Consider the following 14129-nt stretch of genomic DNA (forward strand, 5'->3'; position numbering starts at 1 on the left):
TCTATCACGTTATTTTTGAATGTCCACCAGCACTTCAAACATGGGCTTTATCTCGAATCCCTTCCCCTCCCGGAATCTTTCCATCTTCCTCCGTTTTTACTAGTCTGGATCATCTTTTTTGGAGACTTCCAACGGATGTTGATTCGGAGTATTTTCCATGGATTATGTGGTATATATGGAAAAATAGGAATGACAAAATTCATAATAATAGGACTGTAAGTCCTCAAGAAATTTTGCGCAGAGCGGATGTTGAAGGTTCACTTTGGGCTGAAGCCCAACTCTTGGTACAAGAGAATCAGGGGTTTCCACCGACAGATGGGAGTTGGCAGACATTGGAGTCCTCTCGAGTTTGCTACATTGATGGGGCGTGGAGAGAACATGATGCTTTTACAGGCCAGGGCTGGTATTGCCAGAAGATAAACTCAGAGGACGTAATGATGGGCGCAATGAACCTTCGACGTAGCCTATCACCTTTACATGCTGAATGTGAAGCTCTGATTTGGGCGATGGAGTGCATGAAGACCCTGCAGTTCTCAGATGTAGTATTTGTGACGGATTGTTCTCAATTGGTGAAGATGGTGTCCTCACCTGAAGAATGGCCGGCGTTCGCTACACACATGGAAGAATTCTGCCGAAGTAAGACTTTCTTCCCCAACTTCATGATCAGACATATCTCAAGGGCACAAAACACAATGGCGGACAAGCTTGCACGTGGTGCGAGGAGTTCTCCTTCAGCTATATGTCGATTCTTTACCTCCGGTTTGGCTATCTGAACAGGTGGCCCCATAGGCTTCTAGTCTATTATGATGTAAAAAAAAAAAAAAAACTCGGGAAAAGTGTCAATTTCGACCCCAAAAAACTACCCGAACTTCTTAAAACGTGCTTAAATCTACGTTGACTCTAACATAAGTTAGTCAACCGTTAAGAAGATAAAACGACGCCGTTTGATATACGAGGAAAAGTGTCAATTTCGACCTCAACAATTTCAGCCGTGCCAAATAGGACCCGAACAAATGGTCAGTGCCAAAAACGACCTCAACTCAATTATAATTTAAGAAAAACTATCCAAACTTCTTAAAACGTGCATAAATCTACATTGACTCTAACAGAAAAGTTTATAAATAATTCAAAGTTTTAAGTATATTTATATAAGAAAAGTTTATAAATAATTCAAAGTTTTAAGTATATTTAAGATCGCATAATAATAAATATTTTATTATTTATATTTTAGTAAGATAGAAGTTTATTAAAGATATGATAAATAAAAAACATGTTAATGTATTTATATAAATCAGAAAAAATTATCACCAAAATTTTAAATTGGATAAAATGAAGAAAAATAGTAGTTTATATAATTTCAAATTTGTAGTAATATTTCAAAAGTTACTTTTATCTAGTTGTTAGTGTGCCCCTTTAAAAGGGTATCACAACACGGTTTGAGTCTTGGAATGAACATATTTTTTTTCCTAAGATATATATATATATCGGTTTTGGCACTGACCATTTGTTCGGGTCCTATTTGGCATGACTAAGAGTGTTGGGGTCGAAATTGACACTTTTCCTCGTATTTCAAAACAACGTCGTTTTATCTTGTTAACGATTGACTAACTTCTGTTAGAGTCAATGTAGATTTAAGCACGTTTTAAGAAGTTTGGGTAGTTTTTTCGAATTATAATTGAGTTGAGGTCGTATTAGGCACTGATCAATTGTTCAGGTCATATTTGGCACGACCTAAATTGTTGGGGTCGAAATTGGCACTTTTCCCATATAAACTCATAGTTGGCGATTTGTAAAAGCTAAGCGAGTAAGGGGGCTTCCCTTCTCCTTCATGGAAATGAAAAAAACAAGTTCTTGAATCTGAAACCCTAATCTCTAATCTCTTATTCTCTTAGTCTCTCAGTCTCTGTTTCTAAAGTCTCTTATTCTCTCATAAACACTCTCATCAATCTCTCTTTCTAAATCACCTAGAGCAAGCTATCATCTTTCTCCATTGGAGTTTATACACACACAAACACAACCAGAGAAGAGAACTCTACAAATCTCACATGGTATAAGAGACAGGTTCATCAGATTCTGAGCTGAAGCTTCCGCAAGTCCACGGCTCACGCCTCAGCTCAAAACCAAACCATTGAAGCTTTCCCATCCGGTTCAGTCCCTTGTGAAGAAGAAGGCTGAAGCTTGGCGATTTCCCTTGGTTCCTCATCCTGTTATCTACCTGCTCAGATGGAGATTATCCTTGGAGGCAAAGGTGTATGGAGAGGCCTAGATAACCTGACTCCAAAGCTCCTTGTCCAAGAGATGTTTCACGTCCGGCTACAAGAGTATGGTGTCAAGAGTTTGGCGCCTAGATGTTCTGAAGAAAGGAGGGGGGTCTTTTGAGTTGTGGTACAAGATGGTGGCAATGAACTGAAGGAGGAGGAGGTGGGTGATGATCCAGACTCTCAGATCCAACAAAAGTCATGGCCGGTTTCACAAAATGCAAAAGGAATCAACCTGGTTCCTTGTTGTAAGCGATTCTATAAACCATCTTGATAATGAGCTTGTGTTGTTGACTGGTTGTGATGTTGTGATGCGATTGAAAACCTGAGGATTGTTTAAAGATTGCTAAATGCAAATGTTTTAGAATCTGTCCCAGGATGCTTAAAGAGCTTTGTTTGGTGATTGAGATTGTTTAATATGCTTATCTCCGGTTCATAGTGATGCTTGTTGTGCTTAATTAAATCTGCTTGCATACATGGATTGAAACCGAATTTAAAGCTGTTGCATATAGTCTTGTGGCTGTCTTACATTGAAGCATTAGATTCATGTCTAAATTGCTGAGTCAAGAAGCTTTAAAATTGCCTAAGTAGCTTGTATTGAATCTGTTATGATCATGCTTGTGCTTAGAGAGTTTGCTTGCAAAGATTAGAACTTGAAAATGACTTGTTTAATCTGTTGCAATGCTTGTGATATTGGGAATCAAACTTGATGATTCATCAAGGGTTTATCCCAATACTTTTGTGTCTTATCTTTGCTGGAGTTTGAGTGGTTTTTCAGGTTCAAAAGAAGTGTTCTTTGCTCACCATCCATCCGAGACAAGAGGAAGACTTGATCCATTGTGTGGAGCAATGGGAAGGTGCTTGTGTGTACAAGCCGGTTTAAGAAGCGCAGGCCACGAGGTTGTTGAGCTCCTAGTTAAAGGCACACAAGAAGAAGAAGGTCACCACCTAAGTCATGAGGAAGGCCGGTTATCCGTGGGTACTTGAAGCTGAAGGCGAGAGGGTGGATAAGTGATTTAAGCGCAGCTGTTAGGGTGGTGTGCTCCTGGTCTTGAAGTTCATTGAGGCTCATTTCAAGCTTGAACCTATACTCAATTCAAGCTTATGATGGGGATTCAAATGAGCAACCTGAAGAGCCAAAGTTCAAGACCTGTTTCCTCCTTACCATTACAAGAGAATGAAGATGAAGCCCATTGCCAACAATCCATGGAGAAGTCCACAGCCTACTCCAAAGAGAGTAGAGAGGATGTTGTGACAATGGAGAGGTGACTTGCGGTTCTGTCCATGGTGGTTTAGTCACCATAGCCTACACATCATATGAGTGTAGAGAGGACAGTAGACATACAAGGAAGAGCATCACCAGGAGGGTGATGCAATTAAGACCATGAAAGTGCTTACACCTTTCACAAGCTTAGCTCCTCATCTATTCTCAGAGCTAAGCTTGAGGGGGAGTGTTAATGAGCAAGGTTCATGGTCTAGTATCAAGTCATTGCAAGGACTTCAACAAAGGATCATCAACCGGGTCTAGGCAGTGGCGAAGCCTAAGACAAGAGAGTATTCAGAGTGCTCTTGGCTGTGTGAAGAAGAAGGTTACTCTAGCAATGCGGCCTCAGGTATTGAGGTGGTTGTAGAGAGCTTATGAATCGACCAGCATTCTAAGAAGATGGCAAAGTCAGAAGTGAGTGTGTAATGGTTTGTGTTGTGGTTCAAGAAGCAATCCTTCCAAGCTTGACTTGTTCCACATGGTCACGCTTGAGGGGAAGTGTTGAGATGCTTCTATGATCCGAGAGTGGAGCGAGAGTACTTGGTGGTTATTCAAGAAGAGAAGACAACCTGGTGAAGAAGTGTAGCGAAGAATGAAGAAGCAATCCCCAAGGCGGCTTCTAGAGTTGAGGTGATTGGAGAGAAGCTGAGGCATATTCACATAGGCTGCTTAATCGCGTTACAAAGAGGGAAGAAACAAGGAAACGATCCGGCGAAAGCTGGTTCGCCTGAGAATACGAGTCGACGAGAAATAGAGAAATGAAACCCTAGTTTCTAGCTGAAAGTAAGTGTGTAGTGATTTGCGGATCCCTCAATCGTTGCATCCTTTCCTCCTTTTTTAGACGCTTGCTTGTTAACCTAATTCGTCTTGACCTAATGGGCCTCCTCGATTATTGGGCCGAGATGTCGGGCCGCTAATTTGAGTCGTCGAGCCGACGACTTCCGGTCGCTCGCTTTGTCGGCTAAAAGCCGTCTAAAGTCGAGCCGGTCGCTGGGTCGCGAGTTGACGAGCCGAGTTTCTTTATTGTGATCATGTGTTAGGACAATTATCTTGGGGGGCTTTTAGGAGGGTCAGACCCATACCCAACAGTAAGTCCCCCCAGTTCGCTGGTGAGTAGCGTAGCCGACTCAGCGAATTTTGAAGTAGGGTCTGCAAGACAATTGTTCTGGACTCGCGATCTCGCTCGGCTCCTCGACTGCGTGAGCAGCTTGCTTGCTCGTAATTCGTGATCTCATCGGTTTGGTCTGAACCGACGGTTTTCTTTGGTTTTAGTCACGACCGCCGATCTCGGTCTAAACCGGTCTTGATTTACCTCGAGAAGTCGAACCGTCGCGAGATGGGGTGAACTCCACGCGCTTAGATGGGCCCATCTAGGCCCATCTAGGTCTAATGATGACGCCTCGGGGCGTGAGGCGCTTCCCCTCTTATAAATACCCTTCTCGCCTCTCATTTTCTTAATTCTTCATCCGACTCAGGTATTTTCTCTCTCTTTCTCTCTGCTTCTCTCTGTAGCTTCTTAGTCTTAGATTTTGAGAATGTCGTCGGGCGGTAGGATTTCTAGATAACAGAAAGGGAAGGCGGTGGCAAGAGCAATTGAATCGAGTCCTGTGCGAGTCGTCGAGTCGAACTCCCCTCCTGATTTTGAGACAATTCACCCCGAAGCCAAGATGGACACAACGAATTTGGATACGGCTCAGCGGGTCCTGGTTGCCTAGTCAGCGCGTCTGATTCGCGAGGAACGGGCGGTCGTTGGGTCGGTCGCGCAAGATTGTGCGAGAGATGGTCGAGGTGGAGCGAGTGACGGAGAGATCCCTCCTCCTGATTTTGTTCCGTGTTGCTACCATCGTGAAGGGATTTTCGAAGATCTCCCGGCGTTGGCGCCAGAGCTGTTACGTCCTCCGATCGTGGAGGGGCAATCGTGGGAGAACGTTGAGAGGACTCGTTCGAGTCCTAGCAGCGTGAAGATTTTGCTGAGAGCGTGTGGGGGAGCCGGAGTAATTTTTCTGATTCTGACGAAAGCCCAGAGACCATGGTCCCCTCCGGTGGGATTTCTATGCGTATACGAGTCTTACTTTCAGAACGAGACTAAGCTCTGGTTTCCGATTCCTCTACTCGTCACCACCTATGCGAGACGTCGCGACGCAGCGATAAGCCAGTTCTTAAACGGTTCGCTCCGTGTCTTAGTAGCCTTGATGGTGACGGCAGCAGAGATCAATGTGTCGATGAGTGTGCGGACGTTCGAAGAGCCGACGTACCTTAAGTCGATGGGGGATGGATTGTACTCGATCCAGATGAGGCCTAACTACAATGTGATCGTCGATCATCCCAACAGGACGAATAACTGGCAGCGCTTCTACTTTTACGTCAAGTCTGACAGTTTCGCCTTCGAAGAGCCGCCCGGCGATTCCTTTCGATTTTTATGGAATCGTGAACTTGGTCGAGTGTTGTTGATAGTTTATCGATAGCCCTTTTCTTTCTTTCTGATGGTTTTGCGTTTGACTGCAGTTGACCACCCGGATACAGCCACATATCCCGAAGACTTCATAGCTAGTGCTCGTGCTGTCGCGTCGCTTCCTCAAGTGAGTTGGAAGGATATCACCGTCGAGAGGATTCGACGAGCCGTTGACAGGATCTCAAAGAGTAAGTCCTTTAACTTGCTTTGTTATATATTTTTCTTTTCTTGCATCTGTTTGCTCGAGACACTTATCCGGATTTGACTCGTCGGTCTTTCGCAGGGGACTGGAGATCTGACTTACTACCGTTGATTACCGGAAACAAACGGCGGTTCTCTATATTCACTAGTGCTGAGCAGAAGGTGATCAACGCAGCTAGGGAGATGAAAGAACTTCCAGACTTAAACGCGATAATCAAGAAAAAGTTGAGAGGAGCGAAGAAGACGCCTTCTGCGACTCCTGATGAAACGACTCCTCCTGGCCTCTGTCTCTTGTAGTTCCGCCAGCACCGACTGTAGGCCAGGTTAATATCGAATCCTTGAGGGAAGACCTTGTGCGTGAGTCTTCCGATCGAGAGACTGCTGAACCGTCGGTGACTTACAGTAATAGGAAGAAGAGGTCTGCTCCCAGTTCGTCTGCTTCGATCGAGGCTCATACGGGGGCTGAATCCGGTGAACCTCCAAAGAAGAAGAAGAAGAAGAAAGAGAAGAAAAAGAGGAAAAAACCTGTCGAGGAGCTATTAGAACCTAGCGGAGATGTGGGGGGGGGGGGGGGGGGTCGAGAGCTCGTTGCTCACGATAGCTCTAATCATGATGTCGCGGCTCAGACTAGCATCGAGTTGGATGACTCCCCTAACGTTCCGTTAGAAAGAAGGAAAAAACTTCCCATGGGCAAGATGCGCCCGCTTCCGTAGAGAAAACTCCTCTAGTGACGCCTTCGACGACCAGGAGTAGTGGTTCGGCCTCAAAGGGAGGTCAAATCAAATTCCCGGACCATGTGGAATTCAAGTACGATGGCGATACACCGCTTGCTTATGCCCCGAAGGAGTGTGCTGAACTAGTTCGCCAAATTCGAGGTGGCGCAAAAGATATGCCGCCGGTTAAAGACCTCATCTTCAAAGATGCCTACGTCGATGCAGCGAAGACTATGGTAAGGATTACTTTCCCTGTCTCGCCTTCTCTAATCTTCTAGTTTTGACCTTTTCCTCTGTTTGTGCAGAGTGACGAAAGCATGAATTACGTCGTCGAGATGTACGACACGGCTCTTAAGGAGACTATCTCCAAGCTGAAGGAAGCTGAAAAGCTCGTGCGAGTGAAGGATACGGCTCTCAACCGCAAAACGAATGAATTTAAGGCGACGATCGATAAGGCCGCAGCGGAGTAAAGTCGGTTACTCGAAGAAAATAAAGCTCAGAAGGAGAAGTTCAGAGAACAGAAGGGCAAGTTCAAGACTGTCGGTGAGAAGATCAAAGGACTCGAGCGAGAGAAGGCTGCTCTGGAGGAAGAGAAAGCTGCTTGGGGGAAGGAGAAGGTCGCTACGGCTTTAAGGCATCTGAAGGAAGTCAACCGGCTGAGGGACTCTTGAAGTTACGAGGTTACGCATGAGCGAGTCCGCGTTCAAACAGCCATGATCGTAAAGTGCAATCAGCGTTTTACCAAGATACGAGACCTCGAGACGCGTCGCAGCGACTTCGTAACGACAAGATCCTTGCAGAGCCAGACTTTTGGGACGAAGAAGTGTCTCGAAGCGCTTAAGGATAGTGGGATCGACATCCCGCAGGAGACGATTGACCTGTTTGCTGAGCAGGAGAAGGAGTACGAAGAAGAGGCTAATCGCTTAACTGTTGGCGGGATTCCCGAAGAGCTTCTATGCTTATCTCCACTTCATCTTTTGTCTCCTTTCTTGAACGATCTTGCATCCTGTCGATCCTTTGCGTTTTTCGCCTGAGCTTGCTCCTCAAGTAGCATGCTTCCTCTGGTCCGCTGTTCTCGCTTGGTCGCTTTCTAGAGTGTTCGTGCGAGTCACGGACTTTGTTGTCTTCCTCTTCGTCTGAAGAAGAACTTGGTCGTGCGAGGATGACCTGGACGCGTCGACGATTGCGAGGCTGCTCTTCCTCGGCTTGTGTCTCGTTCTCGTCTTGCTCTTCGGGACTGTCGTCCTCTGCCCGTTTTGGTCGTGCACCGGCCTTATCTTGACTCTTTTGAATTTTCTTTTCTTTGTTCTTGCTCCAGCTCTTGGTGTTGTTCGGCCTTGGCTTGGGTGACTCGATGTTCGCAATTCCGTTTTCGTAGGACGTGAAGAGGGCGTCGACCAAGTGCCTGCAGTTTTTCGTATCATGCGCCTTGGACTTATGGTAACTGCACCATTGGTGGTAACTGCACCATTGGCTTAACTCGGCTGAGCCTGGAGTTGAAGTTGAAGTTGAAGGCGCCGAAGGAGTCTGCGGCTTCTCGTCGTTTTCCCAGACGTTCCAACCGTTCTCGCCTACGACGACAGTTGATCCCGAGAGATCGTTTTCCTTGACGACGTAGACGAAATTCGTCTTCTGGTTGGGCTTGTTGCTCGGGGCGTGCTGTCGAGGTTCTTGGCGTACCTCAGGAGCTTTTGTGGGAGGAACTGTCTGTTTTGTTGTCGCGTTCATTTTCTTGAGTATCGCTGATGTGTCTTCCTCCATCCTGATGAAGTTGTTCGATCTGGCGATAGCGTCCTGAAGCGACCTGGTGGGGTTTCGATAGAGATCTTCGCGGAAAAGAGATTTGAAGTAGAGGGTGTTCATCAGTGCATCAACGGCGATGCTGTCGGGAATATGCACCTTCGAAGCGACAGCTTTAAACTTCTCCATATAGTCGCGGAGGCTCTGGTTTGTGCGTTGAGATAGACTCCACAGGTCGGATAGGGTCGCTCCTTGTCTCGTGAACATGATGTACTGTTTGAGGAAAGCAGCCGACAGGTCGTGGAAATCGTTGATGGAATCTCGTTCCAATCCAGTGAACCACCCGAGGGCTGGTCCTTGAAGGCTCTCGACGAAGAGCCGACAATAGCCAGCGTCTCTTTCCTCGTCGGAAAAGTTAGTTCGACCCATCGCTATATTGAAAGCGGTGATATGGTCTGTTGGGTCGGCCTTTCTGGCGAAGGTCGGAAGGCGGATTTTCTCTGCTAGTCGGTACCGTACGTCGGTGATTCGCCGTGAGAATGGGGTTTTTAGGAATTCGGCGAGGACGCGTTCGATTAATGGCGCCGAGGTGGGTCCTTCGAGCATCATGTCTTTCATGTCAAGGAACGACTGCTTAAGCTCGGCGAGTTCCTAGACAGTTACGAGATCTATATCGCCGGGTGTTTGGGCCTGGACGGCGTTTGTATTTGTTGTGGTCTCTACGCCGGCTGTTCGATAGGTGTCGAACAGCTGTTTCCGAACCGTCGTGCCTGGATCTGCTGAGTTCCCGGCCGAGGGAGCTAAGATTGCGGCGATAGCGGCTAGTTGCTCGTTCGTCACCTTCTGAATGGCGTCTTGCTGAGCCATCCTTTCTAGTATAGTGTCTTCGAAAGCTGCTTCTGTCGGTGGTGACTCGTCGCCGGACGACGAGTCTGAGCGAGCCATGATCTTTGATGACGCTACTCTGTTTGCTCCACGGTGGGTGCCAACTGTTTGAACCGAGACTTGTCAATAAACCAGTAAATGAAAAGAGACGAGGACTCGTAGGTGGGTCAAAACAGAAGCGTTTTATTAGATCAAGAGGCTGCTTAGTCGCGTCACAAAGAGGGAAGAAACAAGGAAACGATCCGGCGAAAGCTGGTTCACCGGAGAATACGAGTCGACGAGAAATAGATAAATGAAACCCTAGTTTCTAGCCGAAAGTAAGTGTGTAGTGATTTGCGGATCCCTCAATAGTTGCCTCCCTTCCTCTTTTTATAGACGCTTGCTTGTTAACCTAATTCGTCTTGACCTAATGGGCCTCCTCGATGATTGGGCCGAGATGTCAGGCCGCTAATTCGAGTCGTCGAACCGACGACTTCCGGTCGCTCGCTTTGTCGGCTAAAAACAGTCTAAAGTCGAGCAGGTCGCTGGCTCGCGAGTCAACGAGCCGAGTTTCTTTGTTGTGATCATGTGTTAGGACAATTATCTTATGGGCGGTTTGGGAGGGTCAGGCCCATACCCAACAGTTACATCAAATGTTCTCTGTTTTGTTAACTCTGTGATCGTGTCTATATGTTCTTTGCTTTTTTTTTTAGTTTATGGTTGTGAATTTATGTTCTTTGCTCTACTTTTATGTTGAAATTTATAGTTTGACTTGTTTATAGATATTATACATATTTTTATAGACATATATATGTCGTACCCGTATCTTTACATTTTTAGTTTTGCTGTTTCCCGTCCCCGATTCCGTCCCCGTTTCTGTCCCCGTATCCGTCTCGGTGCAACATAGGATATACAAATACAGACGATGGAACTATGTTACAAACATAAATACTCAAAGCAAAAGGAAGCCAAACTAGGGAAACCAAGGCTGTTATCTGCCAGTTTTAATATATAGAGTTCAGGTACAGTCTTTGTATCCCTGAGAAAGAACCTTCTGCAACTGAATTCTAACCTCAACAAACAAACATAACAAAAAAGATTCAATCCCAAACCCAAATAAGGATAATATGTAAAGCATACCAAGAAGCACAAATAATAAAAACATACGTAGCATTCTTTAAGGTCTCCTAAGGCCTTCAAGCAAAGTGAACAAAAAATTCTCTTGAAACATTGGGTTCTTTCCACCATCTGAAACCAATCAAAACAAACTCATAGATGAGTCATATGAAATAGAAAGATATTAAATTGGTTTGTATCTGAACAAGATCATAATAACCTGTGGAGGTTCGGTACGGTGGTGTTGCTATACTCGAGGACAACATATGGATTTTGCCTTGAGAACCATTCTATGTCTTTCAATTTTTGACACCCAACCACTGAAATCAAAATAGCACAAAAGTAACTTTTCTGAAAATTGAATCAGGAGAAGAGAATTGAAATGGAGAAAAGGCACTAACCAGTGACCTCGAGGATCTGGCCTTCGATACCCGACATCTTCGACATGAATTGGATTGATTGGTAAATCGAGTCAGCACGGAACTTACCGAATTTGGCTTCAATGACCGCAGAGGAGTTCAGATTTGGTCGACTTCATGGCTACATCCATGGCTGAGATGGAACAAGAGGTAACAAAAGCTTGGTGATGAAGAGAGGACTCGGGAGAACAGATCTGGACAGCGACAACTTTTGGATCAGCCACGTCAATAGACAATAGATCATTCATCTCTGAGTAAAATCAAGAGAAACGACAGAGTCATCAGATTTCAAATTGATTAGGGTTTTTAATCTTCACTCTCCTCTAAGATGAAAGTTGGGAATTTAGGGGTTTTATGCTGGATTAACTGTTTGTGATTTGGTAAAACAAGAAGTTTAAGATGAGATACTTTTTTTCTGTTCAGTTTGGTCAGGATTGAAGAGTGACTTGGTTTCTCTTTAGCCAGAGGGCATGGAGGTCTTTCACACACAAGAAAATGTTTCACAAGTGCATTGTGTCCTTTAGTGAAATTGAAAAGTGATAAAGTGTCTTAAGATATAAATTTTTCTTATTAAAATAGAGAGATATGAGATGAAACAAAATGGGGTTGAGGGGATTGGGAAGATTGTAAAAATGGGAAAATCTTAAAAATGGTTTTTATACTTGACAACTAATTGACATAATTCTTCAATGTGTTTAGAAAATTGAAAGAGAAATTGGGCAGAAATTTAATAAAAACAAATTTTGAAGTCAAAGTTTTACTTTCGAAATCAAAGTTTTATTTTTCTATAACAAATTTAATTAAAAAGAATTTTGAATTTAATACTTATATCCAGTTTCATATAATCAGTTATTATCTAACCATATAATAAAACACTTAATTTCATGATTTCATTTCTTTTCATTTTTCTTTTACATTTTTGCTAATCTAGTTATATAAATTTTACGGTTTATGGTAAATCTACTACTACGTTATATCAGTTGTATCAATGTAATTTTACCAAGTTATACACAATTATACCATTAGTGCTGGGTACGAATTCCATCAATTGGGAAATCGTAGTGCTTTGCTGGGCACGAATTCGATCAACTGGGAAATCATAGTGCTTATTGTAGTGTTGGGTACACATGTAGTGTTACTTATATTCAGTTTCCTATAATCAGTTCTCATCTAACCATTCAATATAATACTTAATTTAATGAACTATATATAAGTTTTGTAATATCATAACTTCATTTCATTTTGCTTGTACATTTTTACTAATTTAGTTATACAATTTTTACGGTTAAACTAATGCTAAGTTATACCAGTTTATACTACTATAGTTGTACCAAGTTATACACAGTCATGCCATTAGTGCTGGGTACAAATTGATTGGGAAATAGTAGTGGTTAATGTAGTGTTGGGTACACATGTAGTGTTACTTACATTCAGTTTCATATAATCATTTTTCATCTAACCATCTAATAAAATACTTAATTTCATGAAATATATAAGTTTTGTAATATCATAATGCCATTTCATTTCATTTTGTTTTTACAGTTTTACTAATCTAATTATATAAGTTTTACATTTTTACGGTTCAACTAATTATAAGTTATACCAGTTGTACCAAGTTATACAAAGTTATACCATTAGTGTAAGGTACGAACTGAATCAATTGGGAAAACATGTATGCTTAATGTAGTGTTGGATACACATGTAGTGCTTAATATAGTTCTGGGTATGAATGTACACTTATAATTCGTTAAAATTCCCTTAATTTAGTGTTGGTACGAATTGAATCAACTGGAAAACAAGTCCAAAACAATGGTTCTCGGGGGAGAGAGAGAAAGAATATGCCGAATAGAAGGTGGGAGGAGAGAGAAGGGAGAAGTGAAGAAGAGAGAGAAAACACCTGATTGGTTAGATGGAGTAAGGGTATAATTGACTTTAACCACTTTTGATAAGAGTGTCTAAAAATGAAGAGTATGATAGATTCATCAAGAGAATATGAGATTACCTTTTTTGGTCTTTAAGAGCCTGCGAGACTTTGGTCCCATTTCATGTGTGTCCACAATGTTCTTTTAAGGTCTGTGGAAGGATATCAAAGTAAATCCCTTGTGGTGATCAAGATGGCGATTCTAAGATCTGAATGCTTCTGACAGCGATTCTTCACCACAGCGTTCTCGACAGCCTCCTCATCATCACAAGGGAGACTATCATACATTCCCTGTGGTTCAAGCTCTCCCTTTGCATCCCTGAAGCTATCCAGTTGGCGTCTCTCTCAGGCAGAGCACCTCGGATGGCGACTCAAGGTCATCTGCAAGGTTTCTTCTTCAGATCAAATTCTCCATTGAGTATTGATCTCTTTCTCTGATTACGACGCCACATGACGTGAAATCAGGACTGGTGTGAGTTCAATCACTGAGTCCATCTGTCGTGACTACTCCTGACATCATCACAAAGCTACTGATCTACTCTGGGTTCTGGTGGGCTCGGCGTCAGGTTACAATTCATCCTTCTTCAAATTTTACCATTTATGAGGAATAATTTTTCTTTTCCATTCATTTCGATTCATTTTGTTTTAGAGTAAAATATAACAATTTTTTTCTTCATTAAATTTGGTAAAAAAGTAATCATTCCTCATCATTCTTTCATTTTTATTTGTATCCGTTATTTCCTATTTATTTCTGGTGTTCTATGATAATCAATAGTTAGACACTAAGGAGATGTATTCAAGTGATAATTTGAATTGACTTGTATTGAAATGACAAATCCACTATAATTCAAACATGAATTTTAAAAACACAATTAAAATCTACTATTATTGAATTTGACATTTCATAAAATACTCTGAAATCCACTCTGAAATCTACTGTTATTGAAAATATTTTAAGTTGTGGAATTTAACGGTTTCAAGTGACTTTAGAGTTTTGGAAAGAGAATCTTAGTTAAAAAAAAAACTCAAATTCCATGGTTTTAGATAATATTCTAGAGTGGTTTAACAAAAATCACTTAAAACTCAAAATTTTTATGTATCATACTGCAATGTAAATATGACTTAATTATAATAAATTACTAGAGCTTGATCCGCGCATCCGCACGGGTATTGGTTATTAC

At 42.9% G+C, this 14129-nt stretch overlaps 1 protein-coding gene across 1 annotated transcript; it reads right to left on the minus strand.

The window, feature by feature from the left end:
- Positions 1–1381: 1381 nt before the first annotated feature.
- LOC106376649 lies at positions 1382–11484 on the minus strand. Its single transcript, XM_048744966.1, has 4 exons — positions 11010–11484; positions 10829–10928; positions 10660–10740; positions 1382–10559 (listed from the first exon to the last, which is right to left on the minus strand). The coding sequence occupies exon 4, from the start codon at positions 9244–9246 to the stop codon at positions 7804–7806; it is 1443 nt and encodes a 480-aa protein (XP_048600923.1). The 5' UTR covers positions 9247–10559; positions 10660–10740; positions 10829–10928; positions 11010–11484; the 3' UTR covers positions 1382–7803.
- Between the last annotated feature and the right edge of the window lie 2645 nt (positions 11485–14129).

The sequence above is a fragment of the Brassica napus genome, chromosome C1 (assembly GCF_020379485.1).
Source record: "Brassica napus cultivar Da-Ae chromosome C1, Da-Ae, whole genome shotgun sequence".
Lineage (NCBI taxonomy): Eukaryota > Viridiplantae > Streptophyta > Magnoliopsida > Brassicales > Brassicaceae > Brassica > Brassica napus.